The sequence below is a fragment of the Aptenodytes forsteri genome, unplaced genomic scaffold, assembly GCF_000699145.1.
Source record: "Aptenodytes forsteri isolate BGI_AS27 unplaced genomic scaffold, ASM69914v1 Scaffold94, whole genome shotgun sequence".
In the NCBI taxonomy this organism is placed as follows: domain Eukaryota; kingdom Metazoa; phylum Chordata; class Aves; order Sphenisciformes; family Spheniscidae; genus Aptenodytes; species Aptenodytes forsteri.
This window is the reverse complement of record NW_008795017.1, coordinates 8,255,227-8,281,015: the sequence shown is the minus strand read 5'-3', so window position 1 is coordinate 8,281,015 and position 25,789 is coordinate 8,255,227. Positions and strand designations below refer to the sequence as shown.

At 37.4% G+C, this 25,789-nt stretch overlaps 1 protein-coding gene across 4 annotated transcripts in view; it reads right to left on the bottom strand.

The window, feature by feature from the left end:
- The window catches only part of MYT1L (myelin transcription factor 1 like), a 130,332-nt gene that overhangs the window by 102,828 nt on the left and 1,715 nt on the right, over nucleotides 1–25,789 (bottom strand). For all 4 annotated transcript variants that reach the window (XM_019471083.1, XM_019471084.1, XM_019471082.1 and 1 more), the window contains exon 4: nucleotides 1,246–1,616. In XM_019471083.1, coding sequence (XP_019326628.1) covers nucleotides 1,246–1,616 — 371 coding nt within the window. The remainder of the gene's footprint in view (nucleotides 1–1,245; nucleotides 1,617–25,789) is intronic.

The following is a 25,789-nucleotide window of genomic DNA, read 5'->3' as shown; positions in this document are numbered from 1 at the left end:
ATGCAACTTTTAAGATTGGCCATTTATGCTCTACCAATTTTGTTGGCAAATTTAAGCAATTGAGGAAATGCTACAGGTTCAAATATCTGAGAAAATGCTTATAGCCACCCAGCTGGCCACCACCTTGCCCAAATGGAAAGAATACTTCCGAAGTCTTTCTATAAGATTTAAGATCTGACCTTACAGAATGCTGAAACAAAAGTCACACAACTTTCATACCTGGTTCCTAAGAGGAATCCAACTGAGGAGTGCTGAAAGCTTTTCTTATATATTTATTGGTTAGAAAGGTGAATCTACCCAACCAAAAACGTGTTCCCTGGAAATGGGAACAAAATACTTTTTAGATAGCTCATTAATTTTTGCACGATTCTTTCATTTCACCCCAGTGCATTATGATGTCTGTCATCAGCATATGGACTCTTGAGTAAATGGACACTGATTACATATTTTGAAAATACTGGTTATACAGAGTCCAATATCCCAAAAAAGAGAAAGGTGAATAGGTTAATCACATTGCTACTACATTAATTTGGTTACTACCAGTGACCTGTATGTCTAAATGGCATTTATGCCATGGTATGAAAACCAAAATATATGAATTTTAGAAGGACTTTATCTATGTAAACCTCTCACTCTCTATATTTTTAATAGAATCAACTAAAGTACACAGCATTCAAGTCTCAAAGAACCAAAGTATATTATAATAGTTCATTCTGACTAGTTTCTTGGGGTAGGGGGAAGGATGGGGCAAAATTTTCAAAGGGAAGAGGCCCATTTTTGCTCACAAAAATTATCTGCAAACTTGTGACAGCATTTATGTGGGCAACCATTGACATTATATAAACAGATCCAGCAAATACACTTGCAAATGATCAGTACAGGCACCCAGCTGTAGCTGATGCTTTGCTTGTACCTTCGTGAATATTCTCCTGGTAACTGCATGCATTAATCCACTACTAGGATTATATTTTATGCAAACATTTTTAGCACAAACACACCTCCACCCTCCTTGTTTGAAATGTGAGTGCTGGTGTATTAAAAAATATTTGGAAGACAGACTTATTAAAATAAATGTTAAGAGAACACAGTGGGGTATATTTTCAGTGTGGAGCCGAGAGATTTAACTGCATGACTTCCATTAGCTTTAATGAGAACCGCACAGCTAAATCCTCACACACCACACTAGAAGATTAACCCAGAAAACACACATTGTTTACTTTTTACTAATACTCGGATTATTACCACGTTCTTCCTCCTCCTCCTCTTCTTCCTCCTCCTCTTCTTCCTCCTCCTCTTCATCCTCCACATCTTCACCTTCCTCTTCATCCTCCTCCTCTTCCTCTTCAATCTCCTCTTCTTCTTCTCGATCTATCTCCTCATCATCCTCCTCCTCGTCACCTTGCTCCTCATTATCATCAGAATATTCCTCCTCCTCTTCATCCTCTTCCTCTTCTTCCTCTTCCTTTTCATCCATCTCCTCTGTTCCATCAGTTTCATAGCACTCATCTACCGACGAGTTGTCTGCTTTAACCACAAAGGGTTTTCTTTTGGGGGCTGGTTCTTGGGGTTGCTTATCTTGTGTTTTTCGTTTTTTTGCCAAAGGACAGCCATAAACACTGTGCAAAAAAAAGAGATGCAAATTATTACACTATCCTGCAGATTTCTGTAGGTCAGATTGTGTAACTTATGTCATTTAGTCATATATTCTAATTCTACACCATGATTAGTTGCTGTTCTCAAAATGCATGTTTTTCGAACTAAAATGCTGCTTAGGCAATAATGACCAAGGGGAAGGACACTTACAAAATGTGTGAAATTGCAAACAACCATTATTTGCCTGAAAGTGTCACACGTACATGCCAGCATAACAGTTGCAGAACTGATACAAATGTATGTTTTTCCTTTTCATTCTTTTCTCTCTTCTGCATGTTACAATCTTTCCTAAGGCAGATGAATATAGTTAAAAACCAGCAGTCTTATCCTAGCTGTTAGCTATCAGTACAACAATCAGGAATAAAGCAACGCTTCATAATTGTATAATATTCAGTAAGGTTTTGATTGTGTGCAATTAAGATATGTTTCAATGCTATTTAAATAATGAAAATATGACCACATTCTTAACACTGTTGTTTGTTGTTATTACTATAAATGATTAATTGCTCTTAAATTCTCCACTGCTGTGCTCCATTATATGTTGCAAGGCTGGGTAAATGGGAAAGCAAGCTCCCCAACGCAAGCAAAACCAACAGTTTTCATGGCCAGTGTTGGAAGTGTTCTCACATTGGAAAAAATCAAACAGTAAACAAAATCCTCTGTCAGTGAAGGAAGTCAAACTTTTCAAAGTTGAGTACCACTTCCTCATCGATCATTTTAATGCACTGTAACATAAACAGCATTTCAGAATTCTAGTCTTCTACCAGAGTAGCCACCTGTTTCTCCAAGGTCATATAATCTGTGTTTGTTGAATGTGATCACCCTTGAGTAACCCCTATAACCTCCTACATGGAGTGACTGCACACACAAATTACTTTTTGTTTGAAGAACTTCCTCTTTGAACTTTTTTATTGTGTGATTATAAATGCTACTCAAGTTACATTGGATTTTAGTCTTCATCCTGTGATTAACTAGTTTTGGGACATTTAAACTGTTCTTTCTAGCCCTTTCTGCATATCTACTTATAACATCCTCTTTTACGTTATGTTTGTTCCTTTTATCCCGATTACAAAACACTGAGGATCTTTATCATTTTCTTCCACTCTAATAATGCTTCATATTCCATTGACAGACCACTGAAAAACAGGGGGTTTCACCGCATGTAGTACTACAGATGCGCTTTTTGTGGTGTCTGCATGCTCGTGATCTTGATCTGATTTAATAGCATCCCAGCAGCTATGCAACCCCGTAACTTAAACCACTACTTAGGTAACAAGCATTTTATTTAAGTGCCTAACCATTTTATTTAAGTGCTGAACTTAGCCATTGTCTTACCTAAATTTTAAAGCACTTGTTCACAGGAAGGCTGACTCGATCTGCCTGGCACACACATATCTAAGGAACATACACAATCACAAAAGATGGTATTCATCATGGAAAACCTGCTAAGGGAGACCTTTTCTGCATAACACAGACACCTCTTTCTCTGCGTAGGGACTATAGGTGTCTTTAAAGTCTAATCCAGTGTGCCTATATTAAACACCTCCCTCCATTAACACTATCAAAAAATACTGAGTAACTTTTAAGTACTTCCAGCTGGCCAGATTCTAATCCTCCTCATTTGGGGGTGGGTATGGGGTAGTAGTCCTAACAGGATATGTCTAGACACCGACACCAAAGTTGAGGCCTAATGGTGCAGGCTAGACGGGGGAATAGACCTACATCCTCCAGATCCTGGGACCATGCTCCATCCAGCAGGTCGCGTGGCATATCCCAGGGAAGAGCATCCTCTTCTAGAAGGTGAGCCCCTGTGCAGCTGGCTGCAAGAAACTCAGTCTGATACACAGCAGGCAAGCAAAAGCCCAAACCTTCACTAATTTAAGAGCCCTAAACCTGGGAAAAGAGGAGGCCTGAGCTTCTGGTGTCTTCTCTTTGGACTATATTTGTTTCTATACAAAGATGCTTCAATGTAAAACCTATAAATACAGTGGAAATACTTGTCCCTAGGCCACCACTACTGCTCGCTGCCAAATGACTGTCCTGCTTCTTGTCCTGTGAGTCCTCCTCTTGGTCAGGACCCAGCTGCTCAGAATCAAGAGGAAAGGTGGGACTTATTTTCATGGAAAATATCCCACATCATCACAGTCAGGGCAGAAAGAGAAGTTCTATCTCCATCAGTCTGGACAGTGCCTAAAACCTGGGGCAAAAGAGAAGCACTGTTGTAGTTCTGACCACACCAGGTTTATTTTGGCTTCTCCCCTATGGGAGTGCTATGGGGGTTCAGGAGCTCTCTATTTAAACCCTCCATATGGAGCTCTGAGAGAAGGCAGGCAAATTTTTCCTTAGAACTGGAATTTCAGTGTATGTAGTGCCCAGGGAAATGGCTGGATAAGTAGGGAGGAATCTGTTTCATTTAGGTGCCTAACAGAGGCTGCATCCTGGAAAACAGGAATGGGTCACAGCCTGGGGCTCAGGCAGATTTTAGAAATTTGCATATCAGTTCAATGGGATTTAAGCAGACAGGATAACATTTACTGAGTGGATGTGTCTTGCTTTCTTGATTTCTGTTCCTTCTCTTTGTGATGCATATTAGCCTCACTATAGCTTCTTCAATGCCATTATCATTAAATGATATTTTCTCAAAATCCTGATCTTTATTTTCAAAGATGTGAGTAGGCTTAGCCCCAGAAATCTCCAGGATTTCATTTCTTACATTATAAGAGGTAAAGATGACACTTCAGGCAGCTCTGAGCTAAAACCATCAAGATGTGAAACTGTGAAAATTTTTGGTCACTGGAGATGACGTAAACTTGAATTTTGTCACATTAAAGCCAGAACATTAACCCCACCCTGCCCCAATCTTTGTTCAGTTAATAACACTAAATACTTGCAAAAGTTTTCATCTAACAATCCCCTTTGGAATTCACAATAGTCTGGGAACTGGGGAAGAACACAGTAGGATATCAAATATATCTATTTTGTTTTGAACTGTTGTTTAATTTTTGTATTTGGCATCTAAGTATAACTGCATGACTTTTTAGAAACAAATTATTGGTCAAAGGTAGAAATAAATTGTTGTCATTGCCATTTTTGGTCATCTTTCATTTTTTTTTCATGGCTTTATGCTTTTCTACACAACATTTTATAAAGTTTGTGAGAATCTAAGACATTACTTGGGATTCAGGCCTCCCTGGAAAGTGCGTAACTGGCAATGGAAATCAATGCCAGTTAGCTGCCTGACCGGCTTTGATGCTTTTAAAAAATCACATTAAGTAACTATTTGCAACTCAGCTATTCAAGTACAGTTGTGAATTTGACTTTAGTTTTTTCACTTTATTTATCTATTCTCAGTGCCTTTGCTTATAAAATCAAAATTGAGGACACATCAGCAACTAACAGAAACAAACATTTGTATATTTTAAGGGTTGGGTCCAGCACTACAGACTTGGGAATACGTCACTTTTCCAAGGAAATCAGTTATGTTAGTTAACTCCGACTCAGCTTTTGTAAACTCTTTCCTCATTAGTTTGTACCAATGTGCTGCCCATTCTCTCTACAACCCTGAATTTGGTTTTGCCTGTGCTTGGATTTATAGTTTATAAAGCTATCATTGCATGGCTTTTTTCTTATAAAACCTTGAGAATACTGTCTTGCACTGGCTTCCTTCTGCTCTTCAACTATATAACTCATATAGCTTATATATACCTCATGTACTATAGACTTCATAGTTCGAGAGAGTTAAAAAAAAAATCCGCCTTTCAGAAACCTGGGAAACAGGTCACCAGACCTGGAGCCTACTGTTTAGCTGCCCTATTTTCTTCTTTTTCTTTCTTAACCTGTTCCGCTCTCATCCTTTGTTTCATTAATTTTTCAGATTCTGCCTCCAGGATGCTTGTCTCTGTTTCTGGCATGCTCCCTGTGGTCTCTCCAGTGAGCACGCCGAGGGGAAGGCAGCGTCGGCTTCCCAGCAGCCTCTGCCACTAACTTACCCTCCCGACCACATACGGAGATGACAGTCTCTCCCATTGACCTCTTGTTCCTCGTATATTTGTGAAATCTGTTATTGTTTGTCCTTATAGCTTCTGCAATTTTCTCTCCATTTCCAATTTTGGCTTTTGTGATCATCCCCTTATTTGCTTATTTTTTAGACTTGTTTATCCCTGCTCACAGCGATGACCCCATTGATTTATCTGTCTTGCATGCCTTTATCCGTTCTTTTATTGCTTACTGTATTTCCCTGGTCAGCTGTGTTTGTCTTATTTTCCCCTCACGCTTCAGCTCTCTTGGCTTTCAGTGGAATATATATTTGGGCTTTCTGAAACACACTTTTGAATATTCCACACTGCTTTGCTGTGTGTCTCAGTCATCTCTGGTTTTCGGAATCTGTCATGAATAATTCTTGTGGAAAGAACATTGTTGAATTTCATAGTGATAAGCTCCAAGAGGACATATAGAAATTAATAATTGAAGAAATTGAAGAAATAATATATGAATTTATACTCCTTAGTTAGAAGATGATTTATGGTATTCTTTTAACTCTCATGCAATTTTTCTTCATTTAAAAACATACAATGCTACTCACTGATACATTCAGTAGGAGCTTTCTTCAGGAAATACATATTTCTTTCCCAGAGTTGAACTTTTTGATTTTTAATAAATTTTATTACTAATTCAACATGATTTTCAACATAATTAGTATGTTTATTATTTCTAAGCTGTAACAATTACACATATCTCTTTAAATATATATAGTATAGGACCAGAGAAATACAAGGGATTTTCTAAATCAGATTACTGATTAATATTCTCCCTTCCGTGATATGCCAACTCACACATCAAAGGTGGGACACGGCACCTATGTCTGGACGACACTTTCCTCTTAGAGTGTCTTAATTCCCTACATGAATTAGAAAGGGAGCTTATGTGACTTATTAATAAAGGTTCAGTAAACTTTAAATACCTAGTTTAGATAAAGTGATTCCTATCTGCCATGTTTACCAGCCGCCTTTTTTCATTTGTCTCTCTTTTCTATTGAATCTATTATTTCAGAAGCCTCGTGCTATAAGATCCAAGTCAAGAAAAATAAGATGATGGCAATATTATGCCCTAAATCTGAATAATATTTTTTCTTGGAGTATTGTTATCTTTTTTTTTTTTTCTCATTAGTACTTTGAAAAATCTTACAAAATGTTTTTTCAATCTAAAAAGTGTCCCCAGCAACAGTGCTCTCATTCTTTCTTTTTTCACGTGAGAATTTAATTTAACATAAGCCAACACATTTGGTAGGTAATAGAATCTAAAAATTTACTATATAGACACCTAGTGAGGTTATCAAAAACATTTAATGAAGCAGTTAAGTATCTGAAGTGGCACTGAGGTGGGATTTTATCATATACAGTTGAGGACAGCAAATTAGGAAGAGTCTGCCTGGAAGCAAACTTCTGCTGAAGGCTTCAGGCAGAAAGTTCCCGAGGCACTTACACTTGTCCCACTGGATATCGTATTATTTTTGGTTTGGGCTAGATAACTTCTGTATCTCCAGATGAAGACTTTTAGGGTACTGAGAAAACAGGCATTCTGCAGGTAAGTCCTCTAACAAATCCAATCTTCAAAGAATGTGCAAACCTAATTAATTTGCATAACACTGCATCCTGTTAAATCGCTCTCAAAGCAGTGACCACTTTTAGTTTTAAAGGGACGATACTATCAACTGATAGCAGTTGACCAGAAAATAAATATTTGGATTCCACCAAACCCTACAGCTTGAACTCCCTGCACTGCAGGAGGATGCCCTTCCCAGCAAACTATGCGCTATTATGAGGAAGAGCTGGTAATGCTCTTGTTGAAGCTGGACCTTTGAATTGATAGGAATGAAAGAATCAAATTCAGAAAAAGAGATTGACTCCAGCCTAGCGATTTGTCTACTCAATTGCAAGAATAAACACCTTCAGTTGAAGACGATTCTCCAGTCATATTTAAATGACTGCTTAAAGTCCTGCCAAATTACAGGAACGAGCATCAAACCTAGTGGACAGCGATAACTGTGAGGCGGTAGAGTCAAACTTCTTTGTGGGAAATTATTTTTGCTCTCTAAGCCACACTGGTCAGGAATCTATTCTACCCCACAAAAGTCCGGCGTAATGCCTGCACACTGTCCTGGAATATGGGAGGTATTGAGTCAAACCTTCCTGGGCTGTGAAAGGTATAGAACTTTGCTGAGTATTCTAATCACTCAGCTATAGAAGAGAAAATGGGAAGAGCGACAAGTCAAAGTTCAAGAAGGACATGGAATTTTTTGAGCTTTTATTTCACAGAGATGGCTAATTGCAGTCTACAAGACAGAGCTAGGACATACTGGTTTTGGTGCTTATGACCAGCTGGATTAAAATTCTCTGTGCTAGCATCCTGTCTGCTATGAATCCCAATCTAGAAGACTAACTTACCCAAATCTGCTTTCCAGGAGCATGCTGGCAACTGAGCCAGAGCCTTGAATACTATTCCAGAGTTAGGCACGCTGCTTGGAACCATTGCACTGCCAAGCACCATAGCATCTAAGGCCACTTACAGAATGACTGCCCTCACCCCTGTCTTCTCAGTTGGAGTTAGGCACTAATCCAGAGTCAGTGCTTTGGAAAAGCTGTGTTCCCATCCATGTTTTACATGCTTAAGTATTTTTGTAAAAGTGGGCGCAAACTACTATGTTTTTATCTATTTAAACTATAATTAAAAGTAACACATACCTTTTAAAATACAATAAACTCATCTCTACATTCCTGCTGTATTTCAGACTTTCCCACGAGCTTCTGCTTCTGGTTCAATAAATCAGATTATTATAAGCCGGAAATGCTTTTATGTGTGCAGAGTCAAAACACACCATCTTTACTTCATTTATTTGTACCAAATAGAAGTTTGTTGACTTTTTAGATTAGGTATGTATACAGTAGTATTTCAGTTCAGTGAAAACTATTAATTTACCTGAACAGGTACAAGCTTGACTGATAGGAATGAGTGAAATGTAGAGCATTCCATCCCTTTTTTCCTTCTGGAGTTTCAAATATTTGTGTACTGCATTATGGAACAGTAAGAAACGTTACAAAAGTGCTCAGAAGAATGCTGGATCTCAAAAGGTAAAGGTAGAAGATGTGATATTTTCTTCACAGAGCTTTAAAAGCCAACTCAATCCTTTTGTACTTCAGAACCTTTTAAACACATGAATAGCCACAAACATACCGCAGATCTACTCATGTGTATAGCATTATTTAACTAAGTAAGGCCTAAAAAAAATTAGTGTCTTTAAAAAACATCATTGCAAAAAGGGGTTAGGAGTAACAAATAACATGAGAATAGAATGAGGTGCCAGAAGTAAATGACTGAGCTCAAAAGTATTTTTTTTTTTAATTCAAATATTGAAACATGTATTTTTAAACAAAATAAAGCAGACTAGCTTTGATGTAGTCAATACAGCCACAGTAACTTAAGTCAAAGTGACGATGTTTTATTTAATTGGATCTTACACATAGCCAATGCGAAGCACCTCCCCACCCCAATTCATTGAGACTCCAAACTGGTGTAACTGAACCCTGTGATGAACAGTGGCAAACTTCCTGGCTAATCTGCCCTCTGGCTGGCGAGATCATTTCACCCATCACCAAAGTCTCTGCTGTTGGGACATGACGACTGAAAGGAAACTTTCAGTTTTGCAATAATTAACCCATTTAACCAATAAGTTTATTTAATTGATTGAATCCCATAGCTGTTCAGTGAAGAAAAATGAGGCACAGTAATGTATTTCTAGGTGTTGTACAAATACACAGGAAAAATATCAGCCCTGGAGAGCTCATTTAAAGCAAGATGTAAAAAATAAATGTTACAAATCATGAGACTAAAAACTTACATGGCAGCACAGGTTAGCAAAGTACATGCCCTGCTGTTTTAGATTATTCAAAAGTATTTATGTAAATAAATCAATATAACATCTGAATGCCCCATGACTTACGATGTCATGGATGGGGTTCATCTCTCATCTACCCCTAGGCTAAGACCTAAGTCTATACATGTCACGTTAAGCTTCCTTTATAAGTCAATGCAGAGAAACTGTAACCTCCTGGAAGGCAATTTATCTCATCTTTCTTAGACACTTTGCCTCTCTCTCCACTGACAATAAAGGGAGTTAATGGTGATTAACTTATATTTCCACCACTAAGAATCTGATAAAAGTGAGAGAAATCCAAGGTTTTTTCTCTCTTTTTTTTTATATTGTATGTCCATCCCCAACAAAGATAGTACTTAGCAGATTTTAAAACCATGCACCACAGTACCTTCATAAAGAGAAAACCAAAACCCTGCTTCTTTCCTTTCCACAGCTGCTGTATCACTTAACATGATTAATTCTCCTCCCTATCGCTTAGCTATCTTTTCAAGACTACCTGCATGATCCAATGTCAGACAAATGCTGTAGTTGCACTCTAATCTTAGGATGGCAAATACCCAACTTAACTATGCGTTCAAGAGCCGGAAGCCACAATTGATTGTCTTGTTGCCAGACCCTTGAATACAGGGACTGATCAAAGAAACTAAGGTAGTGCAAAGAGCACAGGTTTAATGACTCATATTGATTCATTAGATGAAATGCATATAATCAAGTTTTGCTAAGTGACTATTGATTCTGCACACTTCAATGTTGATTTAGATGTAACCCAGACACGTAAAAATGGGAACATGCAAAGCCAGTGACCACTTCTGCACTAACTCAAAGAACACTGACTTCTACACTAACTCAAAATCCTGAACTCCACATTTATTTCAGAAATCTAAACTGGAAGAAAAACACTGGGAAAGAAAACCCTCTATTTTTCTACATACAGACAAAAATGAGGTTGGCTACACTGAGCTAAATCAAAGCTGTATCTAGAGCTGCCAAGATGTCCAGATTTGTGTGTATCCTGTGTTTTCAGCCTCAGTGGTAATGACAACTCTGTTTACAGGTAAAGGGCAGGGCAGTTTCCAATTTTTTTTTTTTTCATGATAACATGATATCATAAAATGGAAAAAGTTCATAATCAATCATTCAGCACTTTGAAAGCGTTAGAATATGCTACAAGAGCACATCTATCAGTTACAAAAGATAGTATTGCATAGTCACAATGTTTGAGTCTTGGACATAATATGAAATCTTCCTATTCCAATATTTTAAATGTAATTGCTTTTAAGCAATTCAGCATGCTAAGTTCAAGCATTCAAAAAGCAAGGGAAATAAACTGCTGGAAATCAAAGGCTATTCATGTAGTTATACTGTCAATCATTTAACAACACGGCTAGATACGTATTAGTAGAATCAACACCTTCAGACACAGACTCGATAGATCATATTTAACAACAACACAGCAGGTCAAACTATCATTCTAGCATGTACTTAAGTATTGAGTAATAAAGCACGCTGTCATTTCATCGTATCTCTAATGCAGGACTTCTATAATGAGACTATCACCTACTGATTCCTATCACGAATACTCTTTCCATCATCTCTACATAGATACACAATAGCACTGGCTCCCAACTTAATTTTAACTAAGAAAGATAAATAGCACAGAACTAAGAAATACGATACACCAATCTTCCTGTAACTATAGCAATAAGTATCTTACTTGATCCAAAAAGCTAATGACTACAGAATATAACCAATGGAAAGGAATAACACTGTGGAGCAGCCTTCTAACACAAGACTGTCATCAGTAAACATCTGAAATTACAGAAAAAAATGACAAAAACAAAGTGATACAAGCTGCAACCACTTCAGTGCTTATGTACTGGATTCTCACCTCCAGCATAAGCTACAGGATACCGTTCTTTGTCTTGCACGGTTGGTTAGGAGTCATTCAAGTGTGAAATATTCTAAATTCTGGTTGTTAGAGGATTGAGATGTTTAAATCTTCCTATTTTGAAAAAAGCAAAAAGATTGTGCCTTTCCATAACACAAAGAAAACATGATTATTCTAAAACAGAACAGAAATGACAGCATTCTCACTACTTTATTGCATTATGGAGCTGCAGCTAGAATTGGTCTCTTGGTAAAAATGTTAACCATTATTAATATGCATTTAGCAAACATTATTATGAAGGAACTGGAAGCTTATCCTCCATATTAATTTTTAAGGGTGCTTTCTTTCTTAGTGGGCTCTGCACCAAAAAGGTTGCCATAGAAATCTGTTTAACATAAAGAGGATTTCTAAAATACCTTTATCATTATACCTCCTTGAGCCTAATTTCTAGGACAAAATTTTGATACTAGCTGTTGTGCCTGCCAGTTCACTACTGCATACAAAGTTATAAGCACAAACTTATAACCAAGACTTTATGTTCTTTGCTCTAGATGGACACAGCTATTCTAGTATTACGTAATTTTCAACATTCATTAGAGTCCCCATTAGCAGTTCCTATCAGAGATGCATTAGAGCAATCTGGGGTTCTAGGCCTACACAATTCTCCTGCCCTAACTTTTGCTCAGTGTGGCAGTAATGGGGCACATCCTTCAAGAGACAAAAATACAATGGCATACGTTTTTCCACCCTGTGCAAGTACAAGGCAGGTATTGTGGATCATTATTCTGCCCTCTGAGAAAATGCTGCTGCACACCCCCTGCTCCATGCCAGGACTTACACCCTGAAAGGTGTACGTTTGCTTGTGCTAATAATCTACCGAACTAGTCTCCTTCTGTAGCACATGGAAGTTGCTTTGTTGTAACATCAGGGGCTCTTGCAGGTAGTATTTCCACTAAGATACAAGCTCACCTATCGCAAAGAAATTGGTTCAAGCTGTTGGCAGACTCAAAGGACAAAACTGTATCTCATGTTCAGTTCATTTTTTTTCACCTTTGTTTTTCATGATTAGAAGAATTAGAAATACTCTAGTCTAAAAATGGAAGCTTACCTACTGGCTTAATCGCATGACTCCAAAAGCCAGATGTCTAGATATGGGCCTAAGTGGCTTTGCCTTAATCTGGCCTTTTTTGATATATCTGATGAAGGGAAGGGCACCTGTTCAGGCAAAAAAAAAAAAAAAAAAGAAATCTGGAAGGACATCTGTTTAGGCAAAAAAAAAAAAAAAAAAAGAAATCTAACTGAATTCCATCACATTCTAGTCCAGAATAGTGAGGCTCCAACTTGACTCATATCACGATTAAAAAAAAAAAAAATACTACAGTATATAATGTTACTTTTTATAGCTGACAGTGAGTTCTATTAGAGTGTAGAAGAGTCTCTGAAGGAAAATGAAAATAGCCTCCCAAGGGAGTGGAAGCCCCACACAGCATGATTTAAATGTGGCAGCTGGGTTGTGGGTGGAAATGGCGGTTTCCATTGAAAATCTGCTGCCAATATACCTCCTATGACTAGATTTCACAGGGAAATGTGGCAGTTATCCCTCTCTGAAGTTCAGCTGCTCAGTTTTAAAGATGCACAGACAGGAAAGGTAGCAAGGGTCAATGACTGAATAGAGGAAGGTCCAGAATGATGTACTGTCCAAGGACCAAAGGGTAAAATTGGGACATGGCTGGAAGTACCAGTGTGTAACAGGAAGACAGCAAGAAGAGGAACAGATTCTTTAGTTTTATAAGATGAAAGGCAACTTTTTAGAAAGTGTATGCCACTTCAAAGACTACTTTTAATTTTTTGAATAGTTTGAGGCATTCGATGCTTAACGCTTTTGTCTCATTGAAAGTCAGTTAGCAATGCGTTAGTCACTTTTAAAAATGGTCCCTACATATCTGGGGCACAGACCTATAATGGGAATAGTTGTGGCAACATTAAACATCATCACACTTAACTTTAAAGTACTTAAGTTTAGATGACTAAGTTCCTTAGTAAATATAAGTAAGGGAGTCACTATGGCAAGCATGTTGACTGTGGTATATCTATGCTAAGCAATATGAAGTACCATGAAAAGAATGTTTCCAAAATCACTTCTCTCTTTCTTGTTGATGTCTGCATCTACTTGCAACTCTAGCTTAGGCATCATCTTGAAAATATGACTCATAATCCAAAAAGACACTTTCTGATGCAGGTACAAAAATCATGCCTGTAGTATGGATAGCTACTTTATTGCTCTCTGTTTCGGTACAGGCAGTGTGGTACTGTTCTCTGCCTTTTTTTTTAAATAACTCAGGTTGAAACAATTGTCAAAAAAATGGAAGACCCTTTTTTTTTTCTTTTTTTTTGGAACCCAATCAACCTGTTATGACTCCAAATCTGGTTCCTCTAGAGGAGTCCTTTAATCATCAAACTAGCTTTTCTCTCTCCTTCCCTGTCCTCTGTAGAAAACCTCATGCTCCTTTCTGTCCACAGGCCTGGCTTCAACAGCCGGGACAGAAGGCAGCCTCATCCTAGTCCATCTTCGCCTGTCATCATTTTGGTATGGCTCTGGCTTGGGAATTAACAATGTGCTTGGGTCCACTCAGGCTGATGGAGAAACCGAAGCAGCATGTTGCTTCCTGAGGTAGCATTCTCACTGCTGGTCCAGGATGTACCACCATCACAAAATTTTTCAGTGAAAGGGGATGTGACTGCTATGCTGTCTATAGAAATCAGTGCTGTCCCTGCATGTTAGTGTGAGACGAGAATGCCTGCTGTGCCTACTGGATCAGAGGATGCTGGTATAAGTACACACAGTCTGCAAATCTCAAATGTTCTGGCATGTAGAAAGCACTGAGCAGCACAGCTTAGCTAAGATGGCAGCACCTCTGGGCATACATAAATAGGTTTTCTATTACAAGTTTGATCAACTAAGACTCGGGACTTTTGTGGATCCTTCTCTTGGAGTTCCGTACCTAAGCTCTATTTAAGTTGTGCTCTAGCTTGTGCTTATATTCTGGTTTATGTGACTAAATGCTTCTTGTGAAAATCACGGATGCAGAAATTTGATGGTGGAAAACTTTTTTCTCTCATTCTCTAATTAATGGGTTAATGTACTAAACAGAAGATGGGCCAGGTATCAGAAGACGTTTTAGTGTCCATAATACCTAGAAGGTCTTGAAGGTAAGGATGATAAGCTGCATAGGTATGATGTCACTTCAAATTATCTCATATTATGCAAAGTTATATTGTAATGTAGCCAGTAGGTAAATCTTTTCTGACTCTTCACCAGGTGATTCTAAATTTCCTTACGGCTTAAAAAATAGGGAGTTTGGTATTATCTCTGTTTTTCAGACCAGCCAAGAAATTTTCATCTTCCTGGGGAAGTTTTTTTTTTTTTACAAACTTCTAGAGCAACATAATTACAAACTGCCCTGGTGTAAGAGGAATGAAATTCTATTCCTGCTTACACAAGAGATCAGTTTAATCCATAGTATAAAAATTAAAAAAAAAAATAAAATTGCTACTAGCAAATCTAAACTAACCATGATAGTTCTGCTGTGGTTCTACCCGAGCTGTCCACTAGACTGTGATTTCTGAATCTGACTGACTTCAATAATTTTCAATGAACAATCAAAATTATAGTAGATAGAAAAAGCTAAATATTTTCTCTGTTTTATAGTTTTGCTTAAATGCTGACATTTTAAATAAGCGGTTCCAGTTTTAGTCAATGCCATTTTAACTGTTCAGACCTTCCTCCTACATCCTTTTAATAACATAACTGGAAGCAGCAAGCTTGACTGCTAAGATAAGAAGTTAACACAGTAGTCAGAATTTATTTGCATTCCTTCTAAAATGTATTTGTTTTATAACTCTTGACTCAGTTTCTGAGTCCGTCTTTCCCTGTGACCTCTTTAGGTCTCACAAGCTAAGCAAAGCCAGGCCATGTCAGTTCTGAGTATGTCAGTATTTCCAAGGAACACCTAGGTGCTGCAGAGGCAGTACTATGACTCAGAAAGTAGTACACTTTCCTTGCCAGTAGCACTGAAACAAATTCTTAGCTCGCCATTGTGGAACGGACAGAAGACCATAAAGCTGGTAATACCTTATGTCACACGGAATTAAAAAGAAGAGCTAAGTGTCTGTGTTTTAAGAACTATAAATGTTAACTCCAAAGCCCTGCTCAAAATAAAGTCATACAATTACATTCTGTCAGAAATTATTCCTACATTTTCAGACAGATAAACAATCTTTTTTTTTTTTTTCACTTTCCATCCCAAACTCCTGTGCACTATAAATGTGCGCTGGTGAAAAGTTGCTATGACCAGTCTTGTGAGTCAATGTGCATCATAAGCAATATGACCTTTGGTGTCATTTGAAATCAAATACTTAACATCACAAAATGCAATGAGGCTACTGTGTTAACAATTGTGAAATGTTTTAAAATTAACGGTTGAAAAAGCTTTATGAGCATAAAATACAGTTATGGTGGTAAATTGGCTGCAGAGCAGCCATCCATCTAGTTGGGACTTTGCATCTTCTCCTTCCTTTCACAAAGTATGGGATATCCAGAGAATCCTCTGAGAAATAGGTTTCAGAACCAGTTTTTTTGTTTGGTGGCTAGGGACATGCAAACACCTATAAAACTCATGACAGAGAATATTCATCATATATGCCATGATATATGACATATTCTCCCGTTTGACATGACTGTTTGCTTGTCCCCTTCTCCTGAAGTAGTCCTTATGGTTACTAAGAACCAACAAACCATTAATCCTCATTGATCATCCTAGAAGAAACCATGCCCAAGCAAGGTCTACATTAAACAGTCTACCAGTAATTCTAGCACATTATTCTTATAGTCCCTGCAAATACTCAATAACGAGAAATCATTTGCTAATCTTTGTATAAATGAACATATAATATAAGAAGGATGGTCTAAAGCAAAAGGCACTGGAGCAGAATTCAGAGGCATGACTCAACTTCTGTCTGTGACACATATTCCTTGTGTGGTAGCAGAGAGTCACGAACTGCTAGTTTACCAAGGGAGCGAATGCATTACAGCTCTCAGTTTCTATGCATAGCTGCACAGTGAAATTCTAACATCCGAGTGAGGTATGCCTGCTCCTCTTCTAATACCTAGGGACATGCAGGCTGTTAACACACAGCAGAATTTAGACTCTGTAATCCAGACTGGAGGAAGGTATTTTCTGTAGTGGGGGATTACCGTTCCTGGTATTAATCACATTAAGCCTTCTTTTTTCTTACAGAAACAGAGATTAACTCAGTCTTTTGACTAGGAGATGGTCAGAGGAGGAATCACGATCCTAGCCTTAGCCATTTTCTAATCTAGAACATACAGAAACGTGTGAGAAATTTGTCTTCAATATCCTCTTTTGCCAGGGGTAACTGAAGCTTCATTTTACACCTCTCAGAAGACTGCTTGCTCATGAGGTTTTACAGTAATCTGGGTTGAGAGTGCCCACTTCTCTAATAATTCATGCAAAACATTTACATGTCCTTTGCTGCCGGTGAAGGATTCATTTCATTTCTTTCTAAAATGAGTGTCTGCCTTCTATATGAAGTGCTGATGCTGGGAGTGGAAATAGGGTTCTTCTCTCTCCAAGTGACTGCTCAAAGTTACAAAATTATATCCTTCCCTCTTCTTTTTGGATATATTATTGTCCATAAAATAAGAACAGATCAAGAAAAGAGAATACAAGCAATCTGACATCTTAACTTCTTTATAGTCAATGCAAGTTCCCAGAAGATGGGAGAAACATGTCCTAACTCCTATTGACAAAGAATAAAATAGTGGGTGGGTGCCATGTTTGTATAGATCACAAATTGGATGACTTTAACAACACTTGCTACACTGAAAGAAGCAGATAAGAGATGAGAGATGTACTAACTGTGCTACGTACTTAGTATGACATAGGTATCAAGGTGCCCAAATAAATGTTTTCTGGCAGAACACTAGAAATTTGGACAAGCTTAATGGTAGAAGTACAGCTCTACTTTGACTTCAGAGTTAGACACAAAATAAAGAGGGGATGATGAGGGTCCCCCCTTTGGACTGGGTGACTTAAAGCAGAAGTCGAATGCATGCCAGTTTTTAGCTCTAGCCTTTATTCTGAACACCTCTTCCCCGTTCACAAAGTATAGGTAAGATTTTCTCCTGGAGACCTTATGAGGGTGAAAAACAGTAGCAGGTGCATATCATTGATGAATTTCTTTCCCAACTATTAGTTGGACACAAAGCATTCATCCTCTACTTGTTTCACCCAATTTAGTGGCCTGCTCATGACTTCAAATAAAAAAATTGATGGCAGAGAAATCTGTCCCAGCCCCAGGGAACTGAACTTAAAAAAGCTGTTTTAAATGGCTGTTGTTGGCATTTAAAGCCAATGATATCCTGTCCTGTCTCATTTGGCTTTATAGTATTACAAATTTCATCATAAATCATAGATTTAAGACACAGGCCTAACTTCAATCACAGGAATATTTTCTCTTAGGCATTATACCCCTTCTTCACTCTTCCACGCATACTTACAGTGTGGCGCTGCTAGTTCTTGCAAATAATGAAAGGACATTAGGTTCTACAATCCCTTTTCATAAAATCAGTAAGCTTCAAGATTTTCTTGGGAAGGTGATTCAGGTGAGTAGCCAGGAAACTAACTTGGTAGGTCCACTCATCTGGTTGAAGTTATCACCGTTTACAGTGTCCTAAGCTGTATAGTGCTGAGGATGTCTTCAGGAGCTATCTATCCCCTGGGCATCTGATTCTGTACTGTAGATTTATTTATTTAGATTTATTATTGTCATCAAAGATGGCTCAGGAGTACCTCTTCTTTCCCTGTCCTGAGCTGACACCACTAGAAGCAGTACTTCATATCAACCACTAATAAGAAGTGATGTCTTTGAAAGAGCTGTCTCAACTTATTGAAAAACTTCAATGTAAGTCTTTCAAGACACATCATAGTGTATTTTTAGGGGAAAAAAAACCCCACCAAACTATTCTTTTTTCTCTTTTTTCCTACAACCTTGTTTTTGTTTTCTCACTTCTTTACTTTTTTGTGCCTCATTTCTCTCCTATTTCTACATATAAATCTATGTGGATTTTTCTGCTAGCGTGGTCTAGTGATTTAGAACATGCAGACGGTAGATGGACCTTGGTTTCTGGTTTCTTCATATTTGAGTTGGTTTCTTGTTTTCTTCATATTCTTTTGCTAGCCCAGGTAATATTTAGGGTGCCTGATCTCATAAAAAGATAACTATAACTTTATTTATTTTTTACTTATGTGATTTCTCCTGCCCCTCTTTTTGATGATTCTAGCAGAGTTCAGATCATTTTCACTGAGGTGGAGAGTAAGGTGCAGGGCAATGCTATTGTCTGATAGCATGGGTGCCACCTATGGATAAAACTTTTTCAAAGTCATCTGTGTTATTTGTGTTGGCGTGGGCACTGGAGCGAGGAATAACATGGGATTCCCTGTCTATCCAGTTGCCAGTATTCACCAGTAAATCCTCCTGTCTCCAAAGCCCTGAGTTGGGATGCTCCAATCCACAGGCCATTTTTCAACTGCACACACAGTAGCCATGCTGCTGTTCAGAAGAACTGTTGGTAGGAGGATGCAGGCAGCTCTGTAGTACCCTAAACCCAGTGCACAATGTTGCTCATGGCTTTTCTGGTTTAGTGTAAGGCTAATAGCCATGACTGCATTATCACTAAAATACACATTAATAAACAGGTGTCTTAAATACTCCCATATTTTTAAACCTCAAAATCACTATTTTTACAGAAATGTTGTAGAAATAATTCACGAAGTATGAAATAGGAAAACTAGAGCTGATTCTCAATGTAAAATTGTCTTATCATTACAAATCAGTTAATTTTGCTCTATTTTCCAGAAAAAGGTTTTCATCCAAAAAGCACTGAAATGTAAGGTTAGACTTCCTCTGATCTCAACAGTCATTTAACAGATCTTTAATTAAATACCAGATAAATATCAGAGACAGAGTTTTGGGCCCTGTGCTCATAATAAACCCCATTAATGCTTCTATCTTTCTGTTCACAAGTGGAGAAACAGAGGCACAGGGAGATGAAACGTCTTGTCCATCATGTGCGAATCAGCTCTGTAGATCTTCTTTTCCATTATGAAAAGCACAAATTATTCAACCTAAAATGATTTATTTCTCTCCTAAGAGAACACGATGTTCTCAGCAAAGCTACCAGGCCAACCAAGTAAGTTTCCCATAGGCAAAGGAAAAATGTGTATAGCTACTTCCAGGATCTTGTTGGGAAATTATTTCCCCACTATTACTGGATGGTCTATTCTTTCTTTCTTTCTTTTTTTTTTTTAATTTTCTTTCCCATACTTTCTGCATGGTCTTAATTTATTTTGTGGCTGATGGAAACATCTCCAGACAGATCCTTCCACAGAAAACGCTGTGCCTGTAAGTGGACTGCTGCATGAGAAATATGCCCAGGACCTGCCATTTGAAAGAAAATGAGCATATCATTTCAGCAACATACAAGCCTGGGGACCCACTGCAGAAAGCGCATCCCAAATCTGCTGTTTGCTGTTGCTGCACAGTTGGGTCAGCACTCTCCATGCTCCTGCCTCTGATTTTATTTCTCCCCCACACACCCCCCCTTTATTAGGCTAGTACTCCTGGCACATGCAGATCCTGCAACTTGCTGCCACTGAAATAGCTATTCCCCATCCAGATGGTGGTAGGAAGAATTGAACTGTGGTTGCTTTGTGTAGTCATCTCTAGACAATGGCCACTAGCATGCAGAGCCACATGCCAGTTGCTGGTGTATATTTGGTTGATGTTTCAGACCCAACTTTGCACCTTTCTAATCATTAATCAACAATCAGACAAAGGATATATTGCTGAATCCAGACAGCAGCCAATACAGACCTCTAATACATTATGGATTCTCTGTCAGCACATTTATTTATTGTTTGCAGTGTTCTGTTTGAAAATCCCTATGCTCTTTCACTTATTTTATTTATTTATTTACTTACTTATTTCTCTTTAGCTGGATTTAAGAAAGCAGTGAAGCTTCATTTATTAACATATTTTACAAACCCTGAATGGTGGATTACTTTATATAAAATACATTTATAATACTATTCTTGGTATTTACCACAACTTACCAAAATCTTTAGCAAATATACCATTAAATGAAATAGAATTAAATTGCAGAGGCAGTGTAAGAGTACGGTTTTTCCTCAGGTAAATATCCAGTGAATCATTTTATCATTATTTAACGCTATAATAAAGGTTGACTATCAGCTTAGAGAGTAATGAATATAAATTTGTCTATACTTCCACCATTCAGTGGGATTTTTCACAGTATCATAAAAGCAGCAACAATAAGGACCTCACTGTTCTGTGGTTAGGCTTCAACACAAATGCATCAGTGGACCTCGGGTTCTGCACAGCGTGCAACCATGCTCTGCTATCAAATTAATGTTAAAATATGTATGTCCTGGCTTCTGATTTATAATATCGTTGACAAATAGTAAAAAGGACAGGCATGCCATAAAGTTTATGGATGGAGTGATGGCATGCACAATAATGTCTCATAAAGAATAAAGGGGGAAAAGTTATTTATTCTTGTGGATTCAAGAACTAAAATACAGATAGACTGGCTGCGTGCACAGAATTTTTCATAAATATCCCACAGTGCACCCTGTTGTACAGCAGCCATACATTAATTAGAGCATTCAGCAGACACTGCAATGTGTTACACTCACCCAAGTGAATCTTCATTTTTCACATGCAGGGCCTTACTAATTAAAATCAGCTTTGCAATTAAATGTGGAAAATTGTGTTAAACTTTCAAGCGTGGTTTAGAAAAAATGTATTTATTTTTAGGGTATTTTATTTTGATGCAAATGAATTCTCCATCAAAGTGAGACCAGTAAAAGGAGGTATGAGGATTTCTCTTTTTTGTATTATAGATGCTCCTCTCAGTTGCAAGTTGCAATGCTCCACTATCTCTCTGCCAGTACCTGGCCCTGTTCCAATGCTTTTAGTGAGTGCTATCTGTCAAGGCATGAATAATACAGCCCCTAGGCTGTCGGCAGAATCCAAATGAGGCATACATCAGGAAGCAAGCACTCGACTTTAGCTCCAGAACATGCTCCTGTGAAGACAGGCAATTATTCACCCACGGCTGCAGCCATGGCAATCAAACTGGTGGGTGAAAAGGTATATGAAATGAAAAAATTTGAATAAGAAATATGGCACAACAAACCACAGAAATTCAATAATTTTCTAATAAGAGAGAGACATTTGAGTCTTTTAATTTTGAAGTTTGGGAGCCTGAATTGTTTCACTCACTCTGTTCTAAAACACAGACAACTAAACTACAGTATATAACGCAATAGAAGAAGGGTATGTGGGGCTTTTCCTAATCAAAACAGCAATGCTAAAATCTAAGGTATTTATAAATTCAAATAAATCTGTTGCATGAAGTGACAAATCTCATGCTTAAAAATTAAGAGATGGTCAAAACAATTCTATCTGTAGAAAGTAATAGAAACAGAGACAGCCTAGTAAAGCAACAAAGAACTGGTTGATATTGAGAAATTTGGTGGAAAATTAAAATGCAACATATTTTGTAAGGTTAGGGACAATTCATACATTATGGATCCAAACATTATTTTATGATCCCTCTTCATTTTTGAGACTCGCTTCTTTTTGCAAGACATTGTATCAGTGATTAATGAAGAAAAAAATCCCTTATAAATGCAATATGAACTGAAGAAAAGGCATGCAAAATTCCTTGGTAGATGAAATGTTTAAGTTGGTTTATTTCATCTGAATTCTTATTTTCAGCAATCAAATTGAAATTCATGATATAGCATGAGCTCTATCAGTATTTCCATTTTAAATCTGAAGGGTTTATCATTTGGCCTTAACAATTCATCCTTCACTGAAATTTGATGCATATTGTTTCAGACTAAGATTGTGTTTTGCTGTAATTTCTATACAATGGCTTTATCTGCTTTCAAATATGCACTAATATATGCATTAAAAGAATCCTAAATTTATATACATAGTGCCTCGCTACCAGCTTATGATTCTTTTTAGGGCTCTTATTTGTTAGAATATGTTTCATTCTGAAGCATGCGGTATTTGGCAAGTGATTAATCCATTACAGAATCTAATTGCTTTTGTTACTTGAGAAAACAATTAAACTACGATGTTAAGAAGCTTTTAAAATAGGCCATTGCATGTAATCAGTATTTTTTTAATGGAATCTAGTTAGGATTTTTATGATGTATCTACATACCTATTTACATGGCAAACCATAGGCATCTATTTGGTATATGATGTGTTTTTAAAAAAAAAGCTAAATGTATAACAACACAGTAGGGTATAATATTTCTAAAACTGTCATTCACACCTACTCAGTAAATAACACAGGCCAGTTTGCGCTCACTTACTCTAGAGTAACTATGGCATTTGCACCTGCAGAACTTAGACCAGAAACTGGACTTGCTTTTACATTTATATTTGTATACCTAGAATGTGAATCCTGTTGTCTTTAAAGTTGATGAATGAAACTGGCAAAGTTCCTACTAATTGCCATGAAAGAACACTCAAAACTATGTTTTTCTTCAGACACTTAGCCGACAGACATCCTGAAAACACAGTTCTGGGAGCACTCTCCTGGTATGGTTTGAGTAACTGTTATATACCCAGATGGATTGTTCACAGCTAAAAGTATTCAAGGATCTGGACCAAGCTTATTGTCCAAAATTAATTCATGGCTCCGAACATGTAAGAGTACTGTTCATTATTATGCTGCTATGCTCAATGGACCTGAAGAGCTACCAAGGGAATAAAATAAACAGTATCAGGAGCATGGCCCAAGGAGAGGCTCTGGTTTTCACTCCTAAGATTTGAACTCTTTTCTTGTCTCCACCACTATCTGAATGTGTCTATGGCTTATTTTTTGGTTTTGTTTTTGTTTTCAGATCTTTCACAACCTTTGTTTTTCTTTTTATTTTTTAGGACCTGATACTGCAAAGATACATGCATTTCTTTAACTGCATGATCTGTGAGTAGTTCAGTTGGCCTCAGGTGCCTGGAGACATAAACAACAGGTACTGAAGTCCCATCTGTGTGAACTCTAACCTCTAGGCACTGCCTCATGCTGTGCATCATAGAAAGTGCTAGAAGGTCCATGACAGCTTCAGGTTTCTAGGCATTACTAAAATAAAAAAAAAAAAAAAAAGAGATGAGTCTGCTCTGAAGAAGGTAGACACACCATCTAACTCTGGGCACTTACCCTCAGTGCCCAAACTGGGATGCTAATCTTTCTGAACTTTCTATGCAGTCACTGGAGAGAGGTGCGTTCGCCAAGTTAATTTTAGAGATCCTAGCATCCTGCCCTAAAGTGTCCTGCAGAGCAGCCTGTCCATCTTAGCTATTAGCATGCCCAACTAACAAGCTAAAATTAAGCACCAAACTTAAGAGCTGAGAGCAAAGTATCAACTAAGTCACGCAAGGCTGCACTTCAAACTAAGATTTGACACAAAGAAAAAATCAAAAAGATGGAAATAATACAACAAACTGTTACCACTGTTACCCTAACTAGTACCAGTCTTGTGTTTTCATACACCTCAAGCCAAACATCAATGGCATATAAAGCCTGTTTGTTTCCCTAGTTAACCCTAACTTTGCAGCTCTTTCATAATTAAAAATACAATTGGGGTACAAAACATATGATAAAACTCTCCTTTAACTTCTACCTGATATTTTATCATCAGAACAACATTTCATCCCCTGAATCTGTCTGAAAATTTGAAAGGATCTGTTTATTTCAGTTCAAGTTTAACATAGTATCTGAACATGGTTTTCACTGTCACATTGGTATTACAAGGATAAAATTATAATTAACCCCCCCCCCTCCCCGAAATTCCGGAGACTTCAAGATGTTATAGAAGAAATAGAATTCTGGAGAGCTCTGACTACATCTAGTGGAAGCAAATACATTTCATTCCTAATAATGAGCCAGTCTGGTATTGTGAATGGAAAGGTCTTAACCTCATTAAAATGCTCTGTAGGTCTAAACAGAATTGAGTTAGGCATCAGCTGAGGTATGCAATTCCCTCAACACATCAAATTTTTAAGACAGTCTGATTTCCTTGGAAGACATGTTTGAGAGTCTTTCCCACCCAAATAGCAAAATAGAAAAAAGAAAAAGATAAATTCCTTCCGATTCTTTCAAAAACTTAAATTTACTAGGTGTTGGTTGGACTAGATAAAAAAATTACTGCTCTTTGAGAAAATAGGTATGTACGTTGTAAACCTCAACAGAGAACTTTGTGTTTTTACACTAAATAAGACATGTATTGGTTAAATATATTTTGATTAGTGGATTGGCAATCAGGGTGACAGGAAAACATAAAAACCCCACAAATTCTTTAACCAGTAGGAAAAAAAGGAATTTTTGATGTATTTCCAATTTTTTTCTTTGTGCATCCGCCCAAAATTTCATTTAATTAACAGCTCTGAGATTCAGTCTGTTCATGTACTGACATACCAGAATCATGTCAAGAAAGCAAAATATGGATTTAACGTCTCAAAACTGCATGTAATCTTTCCAAACCTCACATCTATTCCTTCCCCCTCCCCCAAGAGGGTGATTTTACACAAACACAGACACCTAGATCAAAGTTAAAGCAATTCAGAAGAAAAGTCAGGGGTTTTTTAAGCTAAAGAGTTTCTTTCTGTATGTTTCAAGACTTTCGTTTTTGAAATCTGCATGCAAATCCCATGAAGTGTAGAGAAATGTACCTAGTTACAATCTTGTAACTAGAAAGGACATTATAATCATGTCATTTAACTGTTGACTGCTCGTGAAATTTCTGAGGGAAAAGAAGGATTTGGTGCCATTCATTAATTACTGATGAGGCTTGTATTTACAGGAAGAAAACGGACAGAAGAAAACCATGGTTTGAAATGAGAAATCACAAGTGAATTTAAGAAGAATTATTTAAGAAGAATTTAAGAAGAATTATTTTGGTTACTTTTCCTAAATCAGTGTTCCAATCTAACCAAATCCTTCAAATAACCACAAAAACGTTACCACTTTTATGAGTGAAAAAAAGATTAGGAAAATAAATTTTAATATGATTACTTTACATTTTATATTGTTTAAAGGTAATTCAAAAGAATTTTAATATCAGGCATATCACTTTTCTTGTTCTAATTTTGAAAGTATTTTCTGGACTTGTCCCTAAGCTTCATTCACTGTTAAG